General features: G+C 47.9%; 1 protein-coding gene across 3 annotated transcripts in view; it reads right to left on the bottom strand.

The window, feature by feature from the left end:
* Window positions 1–24,218, bottom strand: part of LOC141059932 (uncharacterized) — a 64,946-nt gene that overhangs the window by 13,183 nt on the left and 27,545 nt on the right. For all 3 annotated transcript variants that reach the window (XM_073556151.1, XM_073556153.1, XM_073556152.1), the window contains 3 exons: window positions 20,757–20,797; window positions 18,129–18,198; window positions 1,701–1,744 (listed from right to left, as the gene is read on the bottom strand). In XM_073556151.1, coding sequence (XP_073412252.1) covers window positions 1,734–1,744; window positions 18,129–18,198; window positions 20,757–20,797 — 122 coding nt within the window. In that variant the 3' untranslated portion in view covers window positions 1,701–1,733. The remainder of the gene's footprint in view (window positions 1–1,700; window positions 1,745–18,128; window positions 18,199–20,756; window positions 20,798–24,218) is intronic.

A 24,218-nucleotide genomic window follows, 5' to 3' on the forward strand; every position in this document is an offset into this window, starting at 1 on the left:
CCCCGCCCCCCGAGCGTCCTGCAATGGCGGCGCCCATCCGGCTTTCTGCTGGGACCCGGCTCCAGCTGCCCCGGGGTTCTCTATCGCCGGCGCCCACATTGCCGGCTGCGTGCGGGGCCCGGCTTCCAGCCGCAACCACCGTGCGGTCTGAAAGTTGTCGCGCCGGCATCGCTCGCTGCCTGCGGGGACCCGGGCGACTGCCGCGCGGCCTGGAGCCGAGAGCCTCCCACCGGGAGGAGCGGCTTACTTCAGGAGCGACGTCCTGCTCCTGGCTTTGGGGCAGAGGGACTCCCCACCGGGAAGTGTCGGCCCTGGGCATCCTGACAGGGGGAAGGATTGGACCGGCCGCCCGATCCCCCTGCGCCCTCAGGTAATCTTCCTGCTCCTCTCGTATGTCCCTCCGTGCAGGGACAGGAAAGACACTGAGGGAAAGGGGTGGGACGGGGCCTTTTAACCTCTCGTGTGCTTTCCTGTCGCTGTAAGGAGGAGGAGGACGTTCTCCATGGTGCTGTCAGGGGGACGTCATGGAAAATTTAGGATTCAGTATGTTTGAGATGGAAGGCCACAGTGCTGTTCATGTAACTGAGGAACAAACAGATATTACAACAGAAGAACAGCAAAATGAAACGGAGAGACACACAGCTATTGGAAAATAAAATTTTTCTGGCAGCTGTTTATGTGGAGCCAAGTCATCGTATACTGCTTGATGATCAACAGCTTACTAAAGGAAAAGCTCTGACTGAGGTAGCAATTAAGATGAGTGGCCTACAGGACTGCCAGGCACAAGAGGACTTGGGTCCTGACCGTGCTACTGCTGCCATATCTTCATCCTCATCAGATGAGGAGTTTGACAAGTATTTGGATGACATGGAGCAGGCAAAGCGTTGCCGCAAGAAAAAAAGATTTCACTCCGTCTCGTATAGCAAGCAGATTGACCAGATTTCAGCAAAATGTTTCACTTGCTCTCAAAGAAATAGAAAAATTCAACTGTTCATCAAAACTGACTGTGCATGAGGCAATTCCTTTAGACCCGGAAATTGTTAGAGATGTTGCCCATGTGGTTACGGCTTTGCCTCCAACCCAAGTTAGTGTAGAGAGGTTGTTCTCTTGCCTTAAAATTAGGTCAGGTTTGAGGTCATCTATGAAGGAGGATCTCATGGAGGCAATTTTATTTCTTGGAACAAATTCATAGACTGCACGAATGTTATTTAGTAGGTTTTTGTTGAAATCTGTTTTTTCGCCACTTACATAGTTTATTACATAGCGTGTATATACACACACAGATTATATATCTCTCTCTATTTATTACATACACACACACACACACATATAAACACACAGTATATATAAGCGATATTACATAGTGTATTACATATTTGCAATTTATTGGTTTTTGTGTTCTAAAGTGGTATTCCAATAAATATATATGTTCTAAATATCTTGATTATTGTATCATAAAAATGATTAAATGTCTGATGTTCACATTGTGCTACAATACATTTTTCATTTAAATATAAGCAATATATGTGGGAGTCGGAGTCGGTGTAAGGGAAATTGAGGAGTCGGAGTCACAGGTTTGGCTTACCGACTCCACAGCCCTGGTGTGGAGGACCTATTGGTGGGGGGTGGAGGAATAAGAGCACCCCAAAAAAGTTCACACTATGCAAGCTCAATTTACATGAAAAGACATGACATCTTACCATTGCTGAATCAAGGTTTAAAATGTTCACGATTTATATTATGCCTGGAAGAAAAATAAAAATTGCAGTCAAGTTAAATAAAAATGAATTTGTGATACATTTACCACTAAGGCTGAGTTCACACGTGGCGTTTTGCGCGGCGGTTTTAACCGCGAGATTTTGCCGCGAAAAATAAGCATTCCATGCATTCCTATGGGATTCCGCAATGCTGTGCTAATGCTGCGGTTTTTACCGCGGCGGAATCGCTTCGCGCTAAAAACCGCAGCATGCTCATTAATTTCCCGCACCCATAGGAATGCATTGTTCTGCTTACTTTCCGCATGTGGCTGTGCACACCATGCGAGAAGTAAGCAGAACATTTGCGGATGGTACCCACGGCCCGGAGGAGACGAGACTGTCCTCCGGGCTTTGGGTACCATATCCCTGTAAAAAATAGAATTTAACAAAAAATAATTTCTTTATCGCCTTATTGGGGGACACAGATTACCATGGGTGTATGCTGCTGCTGCTAGGAGGCTGACACTATGGAAAACAATAAAATTAGCTCCTCCCCGGCAGTATACACCCACCGACAGGCACCAAGCACCTCAGTTTGTGCTTAGTGTCTGTAGGAGGCGGACCGGGATCTCCCCAGATCCGCTCTTAATAATATCCCTTTTTTCTTTTAGGTTTTCAGTCGAACCTTTTAATCTTTTTCACTTTATTTTTCAGGTTTTCCGTCGGGAAACAGGGTGTAGCTATCACCCTGCTTTCCCATATCAGACGGCTGAGCGAGCAGTGTGGTGCTATCCACATCGCACCTCTCAGTTCCGCAGGCAGGACTTTTGCCCTATCACCTTCTGGTGCTATGAGCTGTGGACAGGTGGCTGGTCCTTGCCAATCCCCCTCCTCACCCCTCTCTCTGGACAGGGCTGAGAGGAAGACGGCGATCGCAGGAGGTCTACGCCGTCTTCTGCAAGATGTGGGCACAGAGGATCCTTTCCAGCGGCTTGCACCGTGGGCCCCTGTGACATCCTCTTCAGTGACGTCAGGTAAGTGCCTGTACGATCCCTCCGGCCCCACATCATGCCCAGCCTGCCTGCCAGCGTTCATCTGAAGCATTTCCCAAATTCAAATCTCCCGCCCCTCTCCCCTGCATGCCGCGCGCCGACCTCTCAGCCGCACGACTCCCTTCCTATGCGTTTTCCAGGGGACAGGTCTGTGAGCACAGGGGGGAATCGTCCGCCCTCAGCCATGTATCCTACCGGCGCTTATATCGCCCCCGGAGTGGCTTCATCGGGACAGGCAGTGCGGGGCTGCGGCGTCCGGAGTTCACTTTCGCTTTCGGCGCCTCAGCGCGCTCCTCCCCTGTTCGGAGCGCGCTTTCCTGGCGCCCTTTCCTAGCCCATCACAGGGCTCCTTTCACTTGGACTCTCCAGCCTCCTCCGCTTTTGGCCAATTGCGGCACGGCTGCTAAGCTCCGCCCCTCCTTCCTTATGGGATGTTTCCTGGATCCTCATCCCTCTTCCTGCGCTGCTTGGGGGACACTTCAGAGCTACTCTGCTCAACTGAATCTAGGTAGGCTCTTCACTGTGGTGCTAATTAGCTCCCCTCTGCAGTTTTTTTTCACGAGCTACTGCGTTCTTTCAGCGCAATCTTACTTATGCCCAATCCTTCAAGGGATCTCTGCCTCAGGCCCACCGCTACTCATTACGCCTGTGCGCGCTGTAAAAAGAAGTGGGCTTCGGGTCGACCGTCCCCCTCCTGCCCGTCCTGCAGTCCTTCAGCTATGTCTGCATCCCAGGAGCACGCAGAGTCCCGGGCTGAGGACGCTCAACCTCCCCCGGAGTGGGCCGTAGTAATGTCTCAGTCGGTCTCTGACTTGACTAAGGTTTCTCAGTCGCTGGTCCAGGTTTTAGAACGTCTTCCACTGCTGTCTGCCACCTGCGTGCCGACCGCCTCTCAGGGTGAGCCTTCCGCTCCTGACCGCGACCTTCCGAGAGACAGACAGAGCAGGACCTCTAGGAAGCGGGCTCTTTCTACTTCGTCCTCTAGCTTGCAGGGTCCCTCTGAGCCTGCCAGGTTTCACTCTCCTTCATCCGATGACGACCCCAGGTCTGGTGATGACTCTCAATCGGAATAGAGTTCAGAAACAGACAATGTTTCTAAAACACGGGACATGGTCGATAGTCTCATTTCGGCTATTTTTCAAACCCTTAAAATCAAGCAAGATAAGGCTCCCCCTCTCAGGAATGCTCTGTACTTCTTAAACGAGCAAGACCTCCTTCTCGGACCTTTCCCAATCACAAAGAGTTCAATACTACCTTGGCCAAACACTGGGAGCGCCCTGAGCAACGTTTCTCAGCCGCAAGTACTTAGACGTGCTGTACCCTTTTGAGGCAGACCTGCTCACAAAATGGGCCAAGGCTCCTGAGGTGGATCCCCCAGTTTCCCGGATAGCCTCTAAAACGGTGCTATCATTACCAGATGGGGAATCGCTTAAAGATCTTATAGACAGGCAGATCAAATCTCTGGCTAAGTCAATTTTTTAGGCCTCCGGTGCCTCCCTCTGTCCTATTTTCGCATCAGCCTGGGTAGCGAAAGTCATTTCCGCTTGGGCAAAAACTCTTCACAGGGGCATATTGGCAACAGCTCCTCAGGACGAGTTGGCAGATCTTGCTGATCAGATTAACCATGCGGGTAAATACCTTTTGGTCGCCTCCTTGGACGCGGCCGGGTGCGTAGCAAGGGCTAATAGCAACGTAGTAGCTATTCGCCGAGTTCTTTGGCTGAAGTCATGGAATGCGGATACCACTTCAAAAAAGTCCCTTACTAATCTGCCATTCCACGGTTCTAGGCTCTTTGGGCCAAGCTGGACCAGATAATCTCCGATGCCACTGGAGGTAAAAGCACTTCTCTTCCCCAGTCTCGCCCTCGACGTTTCTTTCATAGAAAGGGTTTTCGCCCGTTTAGGCCTTTTCGCCCCTTCTCGTCCACGGACAGATCTGCCCAGCAAGATCACTCATCTGCCACTGGAGAGCGAGAACAGAAAAAGCCATCCTACAGACCAGCTCCCCGCTGGAGATCTAGAGGCCAATATTCCCGGCCTTCTGACACCAGTTCTGTCAGGTTTTATTCCAAGTGACGGGTCACCCCCACCTTAAAGTTCTTCCAGGGTGGGAGGCAGACTTTCCTTTTTCGTGGATGCTTGGCTGTCGGTTGTCGACGACGCTTGGGTCAGAGAAATCGTCGCTTCCGGATACAAAATCGAATTTGCTTCCCCCCGAACAGACGTTTTTTTCTGGTCTCGGCCTCCGCGACAGCGGTCTGATTCCAGGGTTTCTGCAGGCCATTGCCTCCCTTCTTTCCGCCGGAGTGATTGTTCCCGTTCCCTCAAACGAACGGTTTTCCGGGTTCTACTCAAATCTTTTCGTAGTCCCGAAAAAAGACAGCTCCCTTCGTCCAATTCTGGATCTCAAATTGCTCAATCGACACGTGAAGATTCTTCATTTCAAAATGGAGTCCCTTCGGTCGGTGATTGCCTCCATGGAACCTGGGGAATTCCTCTGCTCTGTGGACATTCGGGACGCCTATCTGCACATTCCGTGCAACATCAGAAGTATCTTCGATTTGCGATTCAGGGAGACCACCATCAGTTCACGGCTCTTCCTTTCGGCCTAGCTTCAGCGCCCCGTGTTTTCACGAAGGTGATGGCGACTGTTATGGCCATTCTTCGCTCCAGAGGGATCCTCATCATTCCTTATCTGGACGATCTTTTGATCAATGGCTCATCTCGTCAGGACTGCCTCCAGAGTCTTCAGATAACCCTAGACACTCTCGGCCGCCTCGGTTGGTTAGTCAACAAGGAGAAGTCCATTCTGATCCCCACTCAGCGTCTGACCTTTCTGGGCATGGAATTCGACACGAATCTAGCCCGAGTGTTTCTTCCAAGGGAAAAATTTGCGGCTCTGTCCAAGGGCATCAGAATTCTCAAAAGGCCTACCCCCCTTCCCATTCGGTCCTGCATGAAGGTTCTGGGGAAGATGGTGGCTTCCATGGAAGCAGTGCCCTATGCAGTTTCATCTTCGCCCCCTTCAGCTGTCTCTGCTTTCAGCCTGGGACAAGACCTCGATGTCCTTGGACAGTCCTATTCTGCTCCCTCTCAGGGTGAGGCAATCTCTCACTTGGTGGTTACTGCCAGCGTCAGTTCTCCAAGGGAGGTCCTTCCTTCCGCCTCAGTGGCAAGTCATCACCACCGATGCCAGCCTTCTGGGATGGGGAGCCGTGTTCCTTCAGAAAGCGGCCCAAGGACGCTGGAACCCACAGGAGACTCTCCTCGCAATCAATCTTCTGGAGATCAGAACTATCTTCTTGGCCCTTCTTCACTGGCAGCCTCTCCCCTCCAGCAAGCCGGTCCGTATTCAGTTGGACAACGCCACGGCTGTGGCATACATAAACCATCAGGGGGCACGCGCAGCAAGTAAGTAATGTCAGAAGTGGCCAAGATATTCCGCTGGGCAGAACGTTACGTTCCGGCAATCTCCGCCATTCATATTCCAGGGGTGGAAAATTGGACAGCCGACTTTGAGTCGCCAGGGCCTAGCGTCCGGCGAATGGTCCCTGCACCCCCACAGTCTTCAGATATGCCACCATTGGGGCACCCCGGATGTCGACCTCATGGCATCTAGGATGAACCACAAGGTGCCGCAGTTCGTAGCCAGGTCCAGGGACCCTCTAGCCGTCGCATGCGACGCGCTGGTGACTCCGTGGTCCCAGTTTCAACTTCCTTATCTGTTCCCGCCTCTGGCCTTGATCCCACGAGTGGTCAAAAAGATAAAATCGGAAGGCGTACCAGTGATTCTAGTCGCTCCAGATTGGCCAAGACGGCCTTGGTACGCGGAACTGGTCAACATGCTCGCGGACGTCCCCTGGAGGCTTCCAGACCGTCCAGACCTTCTCTCGCAAGGCCCCCTTTACCACGAGAATTCTCTGTCTGAGTTTGACACCATGGCCATTGAGACCGCAATCCTGAAGGAATCAGGTCTGTCCAGTCAGGTTATTCAAACTATGATCAGAGCCAAGAAACCAGCCTCTTCCCGCATTTATCATAGGTACTGGAAGGCTTTTTTCCGTTGGTGCGATGATAAAAAAAGTCTTCCCAATGTCCTTTTCTATTCCACCTATCCTTGGGTTTCTTCAGTCTGGTTTAGAAGCGGGTCTGTCCCTCAGTACGCTCAAGGGCCAGGTTTCCGGTCTCTCTATCCTCTTCCAAAGAGAGCCAGCTTCTCTACCACAGGTCAAAACCTTTCTCCAAGAGGTCTCCCATGTGGCTCCTCCTCATCATTCGCCAATAGACCCCGTGGGATCTCAACCTCGTTCTTAGCGCTCTCCAGAAGGCGCCGTTCGAGCCTCTCCAGGACATTCCTTTGTCCCTTCTCTCGTGGAAGGTCACCTTTTTGATCGCCATTACATCCATCAGAAGAGTTTCTGAATTGGCGGCCTTGTCATGTCGTTCCCCTTACCTGATTCTCCATCAGGACAAAGCCGTCCTTCAGGTCCGTTCCTTCTTTTCTTCCAAAGGTGGTTTCCTCTTTCCATATCAATGAGGATATCGTTCTTCCTTCTTTTTGTCCGGCTCCCTCCTCTCATCCGCTTGAGAAGTCTCTCCACAAACTGGACGTAGTTAGAGCCCTGCGTGTCTATCTCGCCAGGACATCTTCCTTTTCGTCTGTCCGATTCCTTGCTGGTGATCTCTGAAGGTCGCCAGAAGGGCCTTCCGGCTTCCAAATCCACGATCGCTCGCTGGATTCGTTCTACCATTCTGGAAGCGTATCGTCTTCAGGAAAAACGACCTCCTCCGGGAGTAAGAGCTCATTCCACCCGGGTTGTGGCGGCTTCGTGGCCTGTTCGTCACCAGGCTTCTGCCATGCAAATTTGCAAGGCCGCAACCTGGTCGTCTTTGCACACCTTTACGAAGTTCTACAGGGTTCATACCCAGGCCTCGTCTGATGCTGTTGTTGGTAGGAAGGTTCTGCAGGCGGCGGTGGCTCACCGGCCGACCTAAGCCTTTCCGTTACTTTCGTTCCTTATTGCTGTTCCCACCCTTGGGACTGCTTTGGAACGTCCCATGGTAATCTGTGTCCCCCAATAAGGCGATAAAGAAAGATGGATTTTTGGTTCTTACCGTAAAATCTCTTTCTTGGAGCCTTCATTGGGGGACACAGCACCCTCCCTGTTTAAGTTGTACCGTGGTGGGTCTCGGAGTCCCTTGTTGGGTTGGTACACATGTTTAGAGTTTTCTCGTTGCTTCTCCCACTGCTTTTTCACCAACTGAGGTGCTTGGTGCCTGTCGGTGGGTGTATATTGTTTTGCATAGTGTCAGCCTCCTAGCAGCAGCAGCATACACCCATGTTAATCTGTGTCCCCCAATGAAGGCTCCAAGAAAGATTTTACGGTAAGAACCAAAAATCCATCTATTATTCTCACCTTCCGACATCCCGCGTAGCCTTCCCGTCTCTCTCCACGCTCCCGGTCCCAGTAGTCCTTTGCGCGAATTACAGCAATCACGTCCATTCTCGCGGGATCGTGAAGTCTCGCGGTCGTCGCGATCCCGTGAGAACGGACGTCATCGCGGTAATTCGCGCAAAGGACTACTGGGACCGGGAGCGTGGAGAGAGGCAGGAAGGCAGCACGGGACGTCAGAAGGTGATAATATATATATATTTTTTTAAATTATTTTTTACACGCTATCTTTTACTATTGATGCCGCATAGGCGGCCTCAATAGTAAGAATTTGGTCACACTCGTCAAACACTACGTTTGACGAGTGTGACCAACCTGTCAATCAGTTCTGCAAGCGATGCTCCAGATCGCTTGGAAATCGCTAGCAATTCTGCAAGCTAATTATGCTTGCAAAATGCTAGTTTTTCCCGCGGGAAAATCGCGGGAATTTAAAATTTAATTTTCCCGCAGAATGGAATTCCGGAATTTTCGCGGTAATTTCCGCGAGAGTTCCGGTACATGTGAACTTGGCCTTACAGTGTAATGCAAGATAAGTTTTTAAGCTGCGAAAATCTGAAATTTGATGACAATTCAGAAAAATTAGCGATTTTCAGACTGAATGCTTATATCCACGGTGGTTCAGTGGTTAGCACTGCAGCCTTGCAGCGCTGGGGTCCTGGGTTCAAATCCCACCAAGGACAACATCTGCAAGGAGTTTGTATGTTCTCCCTGGTTTCCTCCAGGTTCTCTGGTTTCCTCCCACATTCCAAAGACATATTGATAGGGAATTTAGATTGTGAGCCCCATCAGGGACAGCAATGATGTATTTAAATTGCTGTGGAATTAATGGCGCTATATAAATGAGTAAATTAAACCCCAAGATGGTTTGCATGTTAATGATGGGGCCAAATTTTACAATTCTGACCACTGTCACTATGAGGCAAAAACTCTGGAACAATTCAACAGATGCCAATGATTTGGAATATGTTTTTGTGACACATCTTACTTCAAGATAGAGGTAAAAATTGTTGAGATATGACTTACATTTTATTTGTGAACAATTTTTGGCAATTTTAAGACTTCATTCTTATGCCCTTAAATTGGAGAGTTACAGCAAACAAAATTGTTAAACATTACCCACATGTCTACTTCACATCAGCATCATTTTTGAAACAAGTTGATTTTTCCTTCAGAAGTTTTAAGGGTCAAAAGCTGAGCAGCGATCTCAGTTCCCCATTTTTTTTTTTTTTTTTTTTGGGACCACTTCACATTTGAAGTGACTGAGGGGGTCTTTATGACAGAAAATACCCAAAAGTGACTCCATTCGAAAAGCTGCACTTCAATGTGGCCAAAACCACAATCAAGAAGTCTGCTAACCTGTCAGGGGGAGTGAATAAAAACATTTTCCCCCGAAAGTTATTTCAGTTCCAATTTCTTTTTTTATTTTCACAAGGTCAAGGCCTGAGTCACTACACCAAGATGTGTGGTGGCAAGTGTGTGGTTGATGTCACCTTTGAATTGTCAGGTGACACCCCCATTACTAACCCCATAGTCATATCGTATAAAAACCCAGAGGAGAAAAAAAAAAAAAAAAAAAAAAAAAAGTCCTTTAATTGAAAGAATGACACAGACTTCTTTACTAGATCTTAAACCATACTTACGACCTAGCCCATTCCACCAATGTCATTGTCTTCTGCAGAAGAGTTAAAAAGAAAAAAAATTATTATTCCTCACCTTCTCGCAGAGATGATAATGCATTTGTCCCACGACGGGTCGTTCTTCTACATCTAGATGGCAGGCTGCATGGTTGCATGATGTGACCATACAGCCTGTCATCCAGCAGAGACTGAGAATAGTGTCCTTAGAGTCTGTGAACTCCTATCTGACGGCACAGTGAGCGTGAGAAAGTTCTGCTTGCGGTTTCCGCAGCAGAAAAAAAACCACACCATTAGCACAACATGTGCATTTTCCATTCTATTACATTAGATGCTTTTCTTAAGCGTTTCCGCAGCAGAAACGTTTGTCTAAAAGCGCTGTGGAAACGCTTAAAAAACGCAACGTGGGCACACAGCCTAAAGGCACCCATCTGACACTTTCTGTAGGTTACTGAGCACAATCCTGACAGCAGGTTTTCTTTAACCCCCTTCACCCCTGAGGGTGGTTTGCACGTTAATGACAGGGTCAATTTTTACAGTTCTGACCACTGTCCCTTTATGAGGTAATAACGTTTCAATGGATCTCGGTGATTCAGAGACTGTTTTCTTGTGACATTGTACTTCGTGATAATGGTAACATTTCTTTGATATGATGGAAGTTCGGAGGAGAAAATTTTGAAATTTCACAATTTTTCAACTTTGAACTTTCATGTCCTTAAATCACAGATGTTACTTATTAACCATTTTATGTGACATCTCCTACACATCTACTTATCAGCACAATTTTGAAACTAAATTGTTAAGGAAGTTAAGGGTTAAAAGTTGAACAGAAGTTTCTCATTTTTACACCTTTTTTTCCCCTATTGAAAGGGACCACATCACATTTGAAGTCACTCTGAGGGTCTATAAGGCAAAAAATACCCAAAAGTGACATCCTAAAAACTGCACCCCTCAAGGTGCTCAAAACCACATTCAAGAAGTTTGACCCTTCAGGTGCTTCACAGGAATTTTTGGAACGTTAAGAAAAAAAATTTTTTAAAACTTTTTTCCAAAGAAAATTTACCGTATTTTTCGCTTTGTAAGTGCAGATGGAGATCTCGGCACTGAAATCTCGGGAGATTGAGATTTCAGCGCTGAAATCTCGTGAGATAAGATTTCAATCTGCGCTTGCGCGGTGGCCATTTTCCCGGAAGCAATCCACTGCACAGGGCATTGCAAGCATGAATGGAATGCAGCATGGTACAGAGCGCGGCAGCAAGCACCGGGGGACAGAGCGCGGCGGCAACACCCGGCAGCAACACCCGGTACAGGGCGCGGTGATGGCAACACTGGGGACATAGCACAGCGGCAGCATCGGACACCCGCACATCAAAACACCCCCTCATCCTAGCAGCAACGTTCCACTCCTGCCTCTTCCAGCAGCAACCCTGGGACCAGATTTCTGACCACCCCCAGAAAGCAATAAGACACGGATTATAAGAAGCACCACCATTTTATTTAAAAAAAAAAAAAAAAAAAAAAGTTTCCTATTTTTCTCCTCAAAATTTGGGGTGCGTCTTATAACGCGAAAAATACGGTACTTCAGATCCAATTTTTTTTTATTGTTTCAAGGGTAAAAGGAGAAATTGGACCCCAAAAGTTGTTAGGAAATTTGTCTTGAGTACGCCGATACCCCATATGTGCGGGTAAACCACTCTTTGGGCGCATTGCAGAGCTCGGGAAGGAGCGCAGTTTGACTTTCAATGCAAAAGTGGCTGGAATTGAGATCAGACACCATGTCACCTATGGAAAACCACTGATGTGCCTAAACAGTGGAACCCCCCCTACAAGTGATACCATTTTGGAAACTAGACACCCCCCCCCCAAGGAACTTATCTAGACGCATGGTGAACACTTTGAACCCCCAAGTGCTTCACAGAAGTTTAGAACGTAGAACCGAGAAAATAAAAAGAATCATTTCTCCATCGCTTCATTGGGGACACAGGCACCATGGGTATATGCTGCCGTCACTAGGAGGCTGACACTATGCACATAAAAAAATATCTACCTAATGTGCGTCGTTCCTTTTCAGATTTCCGAAGGGATACAGTGTGAATAGTCCCTACTGTACTCCCACGTAGAGACCGAGTATGGTGTGTACTGCCACCCCGTATTCTCATATGTCTGTTCTGCAGGACCCCAACACAGAAGCATTGTCAGGTGACCCGGTTCTCCAACATGCCCCTACCCACCAAAGCCTGTCAGGAGAAGAAGATATTCTGAGGGTATACCCTCTTTACTTCCCACACCGGGCATACCTCTTTTTGCAGCGCTTTGGGGACAGCGCCGCTCCAGGGGGCACAAGCTCCATGGTCCCTTGGGGAGATCTGCTTTAATGGACACCGGGGCTTCTTTACTTGGGGATTTTCTGCAGCCTATTCATGGTGCTTTGTTTGCACCGCTGCAGGAACCTCTGCGCCGCTGTGGGGACCTTTTTGCGCTGCTATAGAGACCTCTGCACCCCCCCCACCTTCCCCAGCAGTCACCACCTGTAATTTAGGTCCCAGCTTCTTGGGCCTAGTTACAGCGCTGGCTCCGCCCCCTCTCAGCCTTTCCGGGCTGCAGACTGACTCTCCTCTGCATCTTCAATCAAATTTATTATCGCCAAGTACATATTACATATATACAAGGAATTCTTTGTGGCAAAGAGGCAACATAATATATAACAACAGATACAACAAGTAACATCTAACAAGACAGATACAGTATATAGTCTACACATGACGATTTAATTGTTGAACAGAGAGTGGATAGAAGCTGTTCATATGGCGACTCTGAAGCGACGTCCTGAAGGGAGTAGTTGGAATGAGGAGTGTCCCGGGTGAGAGGGATCGGATGAAATTTTCAATGCGTGGGATCGAATACTCATCATAAAGATCCTGGATTTTAGGCAGGGGGGAGCCTATAATTCTCTCTGCTGTTCTGAAAGTCCTTTGTAAGCGGAGTTTGTCATGCGCAGTGGCTCCCCCATACCAGACTATCAGAGAGGAACAAATCACAGATCTGATGACAGCATTAAAGAATAAGATCAGCAGATTCTTAGACAAACCATATCTTTTCAGCTGACGCAGGAAGAACATCCTCTGTTGTGCTTTGCTTATAACAGCATCCATGTTTTTCCCCCATTTAAGATCATGAGAGATGATAACACCAAGGAATTTGGTCTCTGTGACCCTAAGAACCACTTCGTCATGGATGTAGATTGGAAGTATCTCATGTTGATCTTTCCTAAAATCCACAACCATCTCAGCAGTTTTTTTAGTGTTGAGTACAAGATTATTGGCTTTACACCAGTCACATATTCTTTCCACCTTACTCCGATACAAGTCTTCAGCATTTCCCCTGATGAGACCAATCAGTGTCATATCATCGGCAAATTTCAAGATTTTTACTGAGTCTGCTGAAGAGATGCAATCATTCGTATAGAGAGAAAACAGTAACGGGGACAAAACACACCCCAAAACACACATCTTTTCTGTCCCCTAACCTTCTGGCATCAATTAGTGGGTCTGCTCACCATGCCTAAGCACAAAGGAGAACCTGCTCGTCCTCTAGCTTCCTCTATTCTGATCAGACACTGTGTGCTCTTCTTGCAACAGCAGACTCCCTTCAGGTCAGTCCTCTCCACTCTGTCAGGCCTGCAGCAACCCCACAGTACCCACTACCCAGGAGTCCCTTTCTGCCCCAGGCTAGACCAAGACCCCTATCCCGGGGTGGGCTTCCTCTATGTCGCAGTTTGTGGCGGACCTCACCAGAGTGTCACAGACCCTGGTGTCCGTGCTAGACAGATTGCCCCTTCCTGATCCTCCGTTTGGCTCTTCCAACTCAGGCTGCAAGAGACCCAGACAGGAGCACTATTCTAGGTCCTCTTCCCGCTCCATCTCACCAGCCGGTCCTTCACGGCGAGATCCCTCTTGCGGATCATCCTCTCCCGATTCAGGCGATGAGTCTCCAGGCAATCTTTCAGAAGAGGAGTCGGACCTAGATTCAGAACAGGCCTCCAGAGCCTTATTGTAGCGGTCAACCAGACCTTAGACATCAAGGAAACCTCTATGGAACCCACAGATTAGGCGGTTTAGACGGTCAAAACCAACTTCCAAGGTCTTTGCCCCACACAGTGAATTTGTGGAGATACTCAAGAGGGAAAGGGAGAATCCTACAGAACGCTTTCAGAGAGGGAAGCACCTCAGCATCCTATATCTCTTCTCCCCCAAGCTCACCACTAACTGGATGGCTTCCCCTGATGTGGACCCGCCAGTCTCCAGACTGTCCAACACGGTCCAGAACACTTCACAGGTTTCGATTGAAACCTGTTTGTTGTGCCAAAGAAGGGCGGCACGGTTCGGCCCATTCTGGGTCCGAAGTTACTGAACAAAAGGGTCCGCCTGCGACATTTCAGGATAGAGTCCCTCCGCTCAGTAATTTCTTCCACGGAGACACGAATTTCTGTGCTCTATAGACATCCAACACGCCTACCTCCACGTTCCGATTTTCCCAGCTCAGAGGTTCCTGTTATGAATGGGTAACCGAGAAGAAAAAAAAAAAAAACACCACAAGCCAAGTCTCAGAAAACCAGAGAGGTTGGTAACTATGCAGATTGCAGATCCCTGATCCTAACCACACAACTAGCAGCAGTTGTGGAGCGTGCCTACGATGAATCTAGACGCCTCGTCACAACCAGAGGACTACATAAGCCTAAAGCAAGAAAAAAGGGGAAAACTGCCCCAGAGCAGACCCCAAAGGAAAGACAGCCCCCACCCATGTATTGACGGTGAAACAAGATGAAAACACAAACACAGGCAGGAAAATAGGCTGAGCAAACAATGGGGCCAAACTAACTAGAAAGGACAGTAAAGGAAAGACTGTCTGCAATCTGCCAAAAACCCTACAAAAATAATGTCCAACACGTCTGATAGCAAAATTAACCCTGAAGTCACTAGACTTCTCCCTCTATATCAGCACTCTGAAATAGTCTGAGACAGAGCAAAAAGAGGCCAATCTAATAAGGGACAAAAAAGGCAAATTGGCAAATACAAATAAATAAGAGTGGAAATTCAGCACAGCCCCAGCCGGGGCTGGCTGACCACACAAAAAACTGAATAGACCAACAAAAGCAAGTGTGAACATTAGCAAAAAAACTTAGCTTGAGAAGACTGAAACAGAGCCGAAGTCCAAGACCTGAGAAGCAGACTGAATCACCAGCATAGGGCGTCGGCTGTCAGATCCAGTCTGATACTCCAGAGATCCAATCGTTATCCTCATCAGGTGGCAGATCACTACCAATTAAACCAACCTCACTACCTCCTGTCACCACCAGAGGGAGAACGGAAGGAGAACTCTCAACTGGTGGAGCAGAAAATGAGTTCACAACAGGATCCTGTGTTTCGCAGTACAGCAGAACCACTTCCAATCGGACTCGCGACCGCTCCCAGGGTATTCACAAAGATCATGGCGGCATTGATGGCCATTTTGAGGATCAGGGGCCTAGTGCTTATCCCGTACCTCAACAACATCCTAATCAAGGCTCCGTCTCTCTCAGGCCCAGGAAGGTCCGTCCATCGTCCTCGACTACCTAGCCTGGTTCGGGTGGCTAGTCAGCAGGAAAAAAGTCCTGCCTTGTTCCGACTCAGCGCCTTGTCTTCCTAGGCATGCTGTTCGATACCCGACAGGCAAGAGTTTTTCTCCCCAAAAAGAGAAGCGAGCAATCCTCCAGCAGGGAGTTCATTCTCTGCAAGGCCCTCAGCTTCCTTCCGTTTAGCAATGAAGGTCCTGGGCAGAATGGTGGCAGCCTCGGAAGCAATCCCCACCCCCTTTGCGCAATTCCACTTGAGAACTTCAGCAGGCCATCTTTTCGCAGTGGGACAAGTCTGTCCTGTCGCTGGATCATCCGCTTAGTTTCCCTTCCCGAGTCAAGCAGTCTCTCAACTGGTGGCTGTCATCCTCCCGGGCCAGTCCTTCCTTCCAGTCCATTGGCAGGTTGTGACGGACTCCAGCCTTGTTAGCTTCAGGGCGGTTTTTAACCATCTGACTGTTCAGGGGCATTTGTCGGTGCAAGAGTCCTCTCTACCGATCAATATCCTCAAAATCAGGGCCATCCTTTCCCTCAGCCACTGGGAAAGGCTTCTCAGGGGTCTGCCAGTCAGAATTCAGACAGACAATGCCACAGCAGTGGCATACGTCAATCACCAGGGAGGGACCAGGAGTCCCCTGGTTCCGGCAATATCCACAGTGCGTATTCCCGGCGTGGACAACTAGGCCGCCGATTTTCTCAGCCGCGAGGGTCTCGCGGCAGGAGAGGTGGTCCCTACATCAGGAGGTCTTCTGTCAGATTTGCCTTTGATGGGGAACTCCGGATGTGGACTTCATGACGTCCTGGCTGAACAGGAAAGTTCCACAACTCTCTCGCGGTGGGCGCCAATGCTCTAGCCATTCCCTAGTTGCAATTCGTGCTTCCCTACCCGGTTCCTCCCCTTCCCCTGCTTCCCAGGCTGTTGAAGATCACAGCGGAAGGGGTGCTGCTCATTCTGATTGCACCGGATTGGCCCAGAAGGTCTTGGAGATAATCTTCTGGCGGACGCCCCTTGGAGGCTCCCAGACAGGCCAGATCTTCTGTCACAAGGACCGATACAAGGACCGATCTGCCACCAGAGTTCTCGGTCGCTCGATTTGACGGCGTGGCTGTTGAAACCACGATTCTGAGAGAGTCCGGTTTTTCCGATAGGGTGATACGTACCATGATCCAGGCTAGAAAGCTGTCGTCCAGGATCTATTATCGGACCTGGAAAGCCTATTTCCGCCGATGACTGTCGCTCCCTTCCATTTTGGCCTTTCTCCAAGCAGGGCAAGGCCAGCATCAAGTCCCTAGTTCTCGAAAGGGTCAGGTATCAGCCCTCTCCATCCTCTTTCAGAAGTCCTTAGCCTCCCGTTCTAAAGTCAGAACTTTCCTTCAAGGAGTGGCACATGTGGTTCCCCCATACTAGAATCCCATGGACCCCTAGGACCTCAATCTTGTTTTAGAGGTCATGAGAGTTTCTCCCTTTGAATCTCTCAGAGGTCTCCCTGTCCGGGAAGGTGGCGTTTCTTGTGGCTAAAACCTCTATCAGACGCGTCTCAGAGTTGGCAGCTCTTTCCTGTCGCCCCCCCAGTCTTGGTTCTTCACCAGGATAAGGTGGCGTTGCGGCCCCTGCCTTCCTTCCCGAAGTGGTAGCCACTTTTCACTTGAATAAGGATATTGTCCTCCCTTCCTTCTGTCCTGCTACGACTCATTCTCTGGAGCGTTCATTGAACAGGCTACACCTGGTCAGGGCGGTGAGGATCTATCTGGCTAGGACTGCTTCCTTTAGGAAGACTGATCTCCTATTAGTCATTCCAGATGGTGCGCGAAGAGGCCTGCCGGCCTCCAAGGCTACGATTGCTCGCTGGATTAGAACTGCAATTTTGGAGGCTAACCGGGTTAAGAAAAGAGTGCCCCCCCCACCCCGGGATTAAGGCTCGCGCTACTCAGGCAGTGGGTGCCTCCTGGGCGGTACACCATGGGGCATCCGCCCTACAACTTTGCAAAGTGGCAACCTGGTCTTCCATCCACACGTCTGCCAAATTTTACAAGGTCCATACCTTTCTTCCATTTGCTTGTACTGTTGATTTACGTAAAGTACGTTGAAGCAACAGTGACCATTTAAATTCATTTTAATAAATCATTTACAAGCCTGTCATACATGGCACATTTACCCAACAAGGAGCAGCAAAGACTAGCCAGTTGGATAAATTGTACAATTCAGCCATTTTCAGCATTACAGTACTTTGGAACTTAAGACTTACAATTTTGTCCAGTTAGAGGTGCAACCTTTTTTGGCACAAAATACTTGTTCCCATGTCTGCCCATCAGGTACTGACTGTGGCTGAAATCCAACCCTGGCATTTGAAATCACACAGGCCTATGTTGTTCCCGTCCCCATGAACCAGCTGGGATATATTACTACTAATATTACCCTGGATGGAGGAAAGCAAGATTTACTACAAGACAAATATTTCTAATACCAGAGACCTACTGGGGTAAGTGACGGAGTCAGCGACTTTGTGCTCCTTCTTAACAGTATGAGTGTCTTGAGAACACGGATTCTGCTAATAACATAGCAAACAAAGCAGCCAGTCCAGCCCTGCTACCCATTACAGGCCCAGTATTTTGCATACAGCGCATTTTGTAACTTCTTTGCTTTATTGATTCTAAGTGACTGAAAATATAGAATGCACTCACCAAAACGTATTTTAAGGTCTTCAATCTCCCGCAGAAGCTGCTGATGCCTCTCATGACAGCATTTACATATCTAAGTAAACATATATAAATTTACATATTAATGCATGTTACCACTCATTTTAATATATAATAGGCCACAGAGTGTCTCATTTTAGCCTGAGAAAACCAGTTACCATGAAGGTCATCAGCATCTCCTCAGATTTAATCTTACACTAGGAAGTTCATTGTATTGACTAAAAAACCTAGTCAACATATACAAACGTGCCACAAGGGGGAATGTCTAGCATTCTCAATGCTATGCCCAAGCCACATTCTCAAAAAGCATAACTTACCGTACTTTTTTTTTTTTTTTTTAATGCTCCACTCCAGTGTTCTTTCCCACTGCTGGAGTGGTGTGGTAAACTAAGGTCCCTGCCCAGTCTTACTACCCCTCGGAGTCTTTTGGGCGCCACTTTGGTCCCATGGCACCATCTTGAGACTGCAGCTTCCGATTGGCTGGAAGTCAGAAGCTACATCACAAGCCCCCAATTTGAGCTCGAGAGGCAGAACAAGGCTCTCACTTGCATTGGGTTGTGACCTCTGGCACGCTCTAGGAAACACTGGAGTAATCCATCAAATCACAAATTGCCTGAGACCAAAGGTGATAAAAGGTGAAGACATTGGAAGGCAAGTATCAGACCAGGTGCAGGGGGGACCTTACATTAGGCTAGTTTCACATTTGCGGACGGAGGAGCTGCGGACTTCCTCCGTGAAGATCCACCCACTGCCGCACCTCCTCCGGTCAGCTCCTCCTACTCCATCTTTAACACTGGGTATGCAGATTGTGTGGTTGTATGTGGATGCCTCCGCATGCCTCGTTTTGACGATGCAGCGACCCGCATCGAACACCGCATGTTGGAATTTGTTTTGTTTGCCATCAAAACAACGCATGCGGAGGCATCCGCAAGACCTGTGTACCCAATGTTAAAGATTAGGTATGCAGGTCGCACGCAGAAGTATGGCCGTAGGCGGAGCTGACCGGAGGAGGTGCGGCAGTGGGCGGAGCTGCATGGAGGAAGCCCGGAGCCCTCCGTAGCTCCTCCGTCCGCAAATGTGAAACTAGCCTTAGAAGCACTATCCCACTGCAGAAAAAAAATAAAAAAATAAAAAACCCACCACGACAAAGTACCATATGTTATGTGCACATATACGAGGGGCGATCCAAAAGTAATGATAATCGGTTATTTCTATTGCACACAGAAATTAAAATAAAATGTTTTCTTCTCTCTTAGGTACCCACTAGACCAGGAAAAAAACAAAAAAAAAACAAAAAAAAAACACTTAAATAGGCCACGATTCCCGGGAACTACATTCATTTGAATATGGACTGCCAAGGAGTGAACATCACAATGGAAAAAAACAAGCTCAGAGCTGTCATCAAATACCTCTGCTTGAAAAAAAATGTCTACCAAAGACATACACAGCGACTTGGTGGAAACATTGGGGGACTCTTCTCCTCCATATTCCACAGCTGCACGATGGGCCAAGGAATTTAAGCTGGGAAGAACATCGACAGAAGATGAACATCGCGAAAGACGCCCATCCAAGGCCCTCAATGAAGAAAACGTGAAAAAGTTGAAGAAGTTGTGTTGGCAGATCGAAGAGTGACTATCAGGCATGTAGCTGAGGTCACAGGGATCTCATATGGCAGTATTCAAAGAATCCTTGCAAAAGAATTGCATATGAGAAGGGTCTTCCTGCGTTGGGTGCCAAAAATGTTAACCGACGAGCAAAAGAAGAAACGAGTTGACATTTCAATAGCAAATCTCGAAAAGTTCCAAGCAGACAAGGAGAATTTTTTGTCACGTTTTTTGACCATGGATGAGACCTGGATCCACCACTTTGATCCCGAAACTAAACAACAATCGATGACATGGAAACGAGCCGACGCCGAAGAAATTCAAAGTGTCAAGCTCAGCAGGGAAGGTTATGGCGTCCGTTTTTTGGGACGCTGAAGGAATTATTATGGTGGACTATTTGGAGCAGGGAGCCACTATTACAGGCTCCTACTACGCAGAACAAATAAGAAGATTGCGGGAGGCTATCAAGGAGAAAAGGCGCGGCAAACTGCGGGCTGGAGTGCTGTTTCACCAAGATAACGCACCGGCTCACAAAGCTGCAGTTGCCATGGCTACCATTCAAGAAGCGGGCTTTGAACTGGTGGAACACCCCCCCCCCCCCCCCCTATTTGCCAGATCTAGTCCCCAGTGACTTCTTTCCTCGGCTCAAGGAACACCTCCGGGGCAAGAAATTTGACAATAGCGACGTGATAACCGCTGTTGGGAAGTTTTTTGAGGGTCAAGATCAAGAATTTTTTTCGAAGGGAATTCTAAGTTTAGAAAAGAGATGGACTAAATGTATAGACTTTTTAGGAGACCATGTAGAAAAATAAAATTTTTTTTACTATATTCATTGTGTTTATTATTGATTATCATTACTTTTGGATCGCCGCTCGTACTAAAAGGGAATCCAGCTAGCAGTGCAGTGAGATACTGCGGTCATTACAGAAAACACCAAACTATTTACCAGTCTATAACATTATGTTGATCAATTTGCTAGATCTGAACACAAAAGAAGTCTGCTAAATACCTCTAGGTGCCGGCATCGGTCATGTCCAGAGTCGGCCAACTCTATCAGAGAAGAAAATAGATTTGTGATGGTTAGAAAAAAATCTTTAAAAAAAAATTAAAGTCGTTCAGTTCTCTATAATAGGACCACATTGACTCCCAAGATAAATAGTGGGAAAGTGCAAGCTTAGTCTACTATTAGAGGTGATCATGTAGAGACAGTTGACGGCAGGGCCGCTGAAAACTGCTAAAGACATGCAGGTTTTTTATGTGCATTTTTTTCAGCTAGAAAAGTCTACATCTTAAAAAAAAAAAACAAAAAAAAAAAAAACACAAACTAAAACAAAATCTGTTTAGTTTTGTCAGAACAGTTTTTGGCTAGTTTTTTTTCTGGATGCAAACACTGACTTTTTTTTAAAGAATGCACATTAATTAGAATGAAATACGTGTACTATATGAGTGCCCCTTAAAGTGACACACACCACTGTGGAAACATACCTTAAATGGGCAAGACTGAGCAATCTGAACCCCATCAGAGCACTCCTGTAAAAGGGAGCTGCTCATTTGTCTCACTAAGGCCTCATTCACATGTCCATGTTTAACCCCTTAAGCCCCAAGGGTGGTTTGCACGTTCATGACCGGGCCAATTTTTACAATTCTGACCACTGTCCCTTTATGAGATTATAACTCAAACGCTTCCATGGATCCCGGTGATTCTGACATTGTTTTCGCGTGACATATTGTACTTCATGTTAGTGGTAAAATTTCATTCATATAACTTGCGTTTGTGAAAAAAACGGAAATTTGGTGAAAATTTTGAAAATGTCGCAATTTTCCCCAAATTTGAATTTTTATGCCCTTAAATCACAGAGATACGGCACACAAAAAACTTAATATTCAAGGGGCGTGGCTTGCTTGCTAATGGCACCGGTCACTTAGCTGCTGAGCTCCAGCCACTTCGACTCCTAATCTGCTCATTGCGGCTCGCCAGCGGCACCAATCTCTCTGCACACGGGGGGGGGGGGGGGGGGAGTGCTGCGGAGGTATCCAGGATCGTAGCATGCCAAGGGGAAAATCCCAGAAGAAGCCGTCCCCGGCGAAAGTTACAGACTTCTTCTCCAGCACGGGGCGAGGGAAAATGGCGGCAGCATCCTCCTCCACAGCTTCCTCACGCTCATCCAGGAGGGGATCCTCAGCAGGCCCAGACTTGGACACAGACGCTGCAGATATACCGCTTACCAAAGGTACAATGCAGAAACTGCTCAGTGCCCTCCGCTCATCACTGCAGCAGGATTGGAAAGATATGGTGGCTGAGCTGAGGGGAGATATCACTGCCATAGGCAGCCGTACAGCACATATTGAATCTAAAATGGGGGAGCTGACAAAGTCACACAATAGCCTCATTGATGCCAATGCAGCACTGGAGGAACAAGTGCAAAAGCTCCATACCAAGGTCTTGGATTTAGAGGACAGGTCCCGCCGAAATAATATAAGAATCAGAGGAATTCCAGAGGCCATACCAGACAAGGGGCTGCAGAGTTTTCTGGGCTCCTTGCTGCAGGAGCTGCTCCCAGACCTGACTGCAACTGATTTCCTGGTGGACAGAATACACAGAGTCCCTAAGCCTAAATCCCTCAGTGCTGATGTCCCTCGGGACACTTTAGCTCGCCTGCACTTTTACAAGACCAAAGAAGCCCTGCTGCAAGCCCTGAGAAAGAGACCCCCTCTGTCTGAGCAATTCCGGCACCTGTCCATTTTTCCAGATCTGTCTGCAGGAACCCTGGCAAAAAGGAGGGAATTTGCTCCTTATACCAAAGTTCTCAGGGATGAAGCTATATCCTATAGATGGGGTTTCCCTGTAAAGATCCTGCTTTTCCGAGCAGGAAATACCCACGCCTGCCATTCCCCACAGCAGTTGGCAAAGCTCCTATCCTCATGGAACTTGGCAAATCTCCCGGCCAGATCTCCAAGAGCTACAGGATCATCCCAACAGGATAAAGTGAATGAAGATTGGTCCGTCGTGTGAGTTATGTGATATGTTTGAGTCGCGGCTGAGACTTAGTTGCTACTTTTAGGGTCTGCTGGTTCTGTTCAACCAGGACCCTGAACCCCCATGGCGGTAAGTTTCCACCATACCGCAGGCCCCTTTTTTGGGCTTTTTTCTTTGTGGACTGATGCTCCCTACATCAGTAATGTTAGTGATGTCAATATTGTTAGTGTTATCTCTTTCCTGCCTAACCTTCCTTTTCCCCCTGCAGCTCTAGGCAAGAGACTTTTTTTTTCATGTACAATGGTACTGAACTGTATGTCTATAAATGTTAGGGGTCTGAACTCGCCAGCCAAGAGATCCATGTTTTGGCGGGAAGTGGTTAAATCCAAATGTGATGTAATATGTGGTCAGGAGTCTCATCTCCTCCAAGGGGACTCGCACAGGTTAAATAATGCTAAATTTCCTTTCATACTGCTGGCTTGTGGAAAAAAAAAAAAAAAGCTGGAGTATTCATTTGTGTAAAAAATACTGTTGCGTTCACACTACATTCACAACATTTAGACCCTGACGGTAGATACGCCATTATTAATTGCTCCATAAATGGATCTAAGTATACTATTGCAACCGTTTACGCCCCCAACTCTGGTCAGATCAGCTTTTTGCGGAGGTTTCTTTCCAAGCTTTCATCCGTTAAAGAGGGTAAGCAAATAATCTGCGGGGATTTTAACATGGTAATGTCCAGCACTCTGGATTGCTCCAATACTGCTGTGAGGAGGAAGGAGATGAGCACAATAATTTCAGAAAGGCATCTCCATGATATATGGAGATACCAACATGCAAATGAGAGGGACTACACATTCTTCTCGCCTCGGTTCACCTCTTACAGCAGATTGGACTACTTTCTGGTTGATAGCTCACTTATTATGGATTGCTCAGATTCAAAAATTGGACTTATAGCTTGGTCGGACCACGCCCCCATATACCTGACAGTTCAGGAGCAAAACCGCGTGCCTGTTTTTGCCCGGTGGCGCATGAATGACTCCCTCCTAGCCTGTAGACAAATCTCTGAGGAGTTGCGGGCCGACCTCGCAGAGTTTTTTAACTTTAATGATAACAAGGAGGTGACAGAGGAAACGCTTTGGTCTGCACACAAGGCCTATATTAGGGGGTCATTCATCAAAATTGCCACTAGGGAGAAAAGGAGGCGTCAGGCAACTTACAAAGCTCTACTGTCCCACATAGTACTTTTGGAAGCCCACAATAAATCTGCCCCAAACTTGTCGACATCTGACGAACTCAGGAAACTAAGAACACAGCTCCGCCAGGTGTTGATGGCAGACTATGAGAAAAACTTAAGATCCCTCAAACAGCGGTACTATGTGATGGGTGACAGGGCGGGTGCCTTACTAGCCAGGAGGGTTAAAAAACGAGAAATGCAAAATAAAATTGAATACCTCGTGACGGGTTCTAATGCCACAATACGCAACCCAACGG

This window comes from Dendrobates tinctorius, unplaced genomic scaffold (genome assembly GCF_039654945.1).
Source record: "Dendrobates tinctorius isolate UK_male_01 unplaced genomic scaffold, ASM3965494v1 ptg000231l, whole genome shotgun sequence".
NCBI classification, from domain to species: domain Eukaryota; kingdom Metazoa; phylum Chordata; class Amphibia; order Anura; family Dendrobatidae; genus Dendrobates; species Dendrobates tinctorius.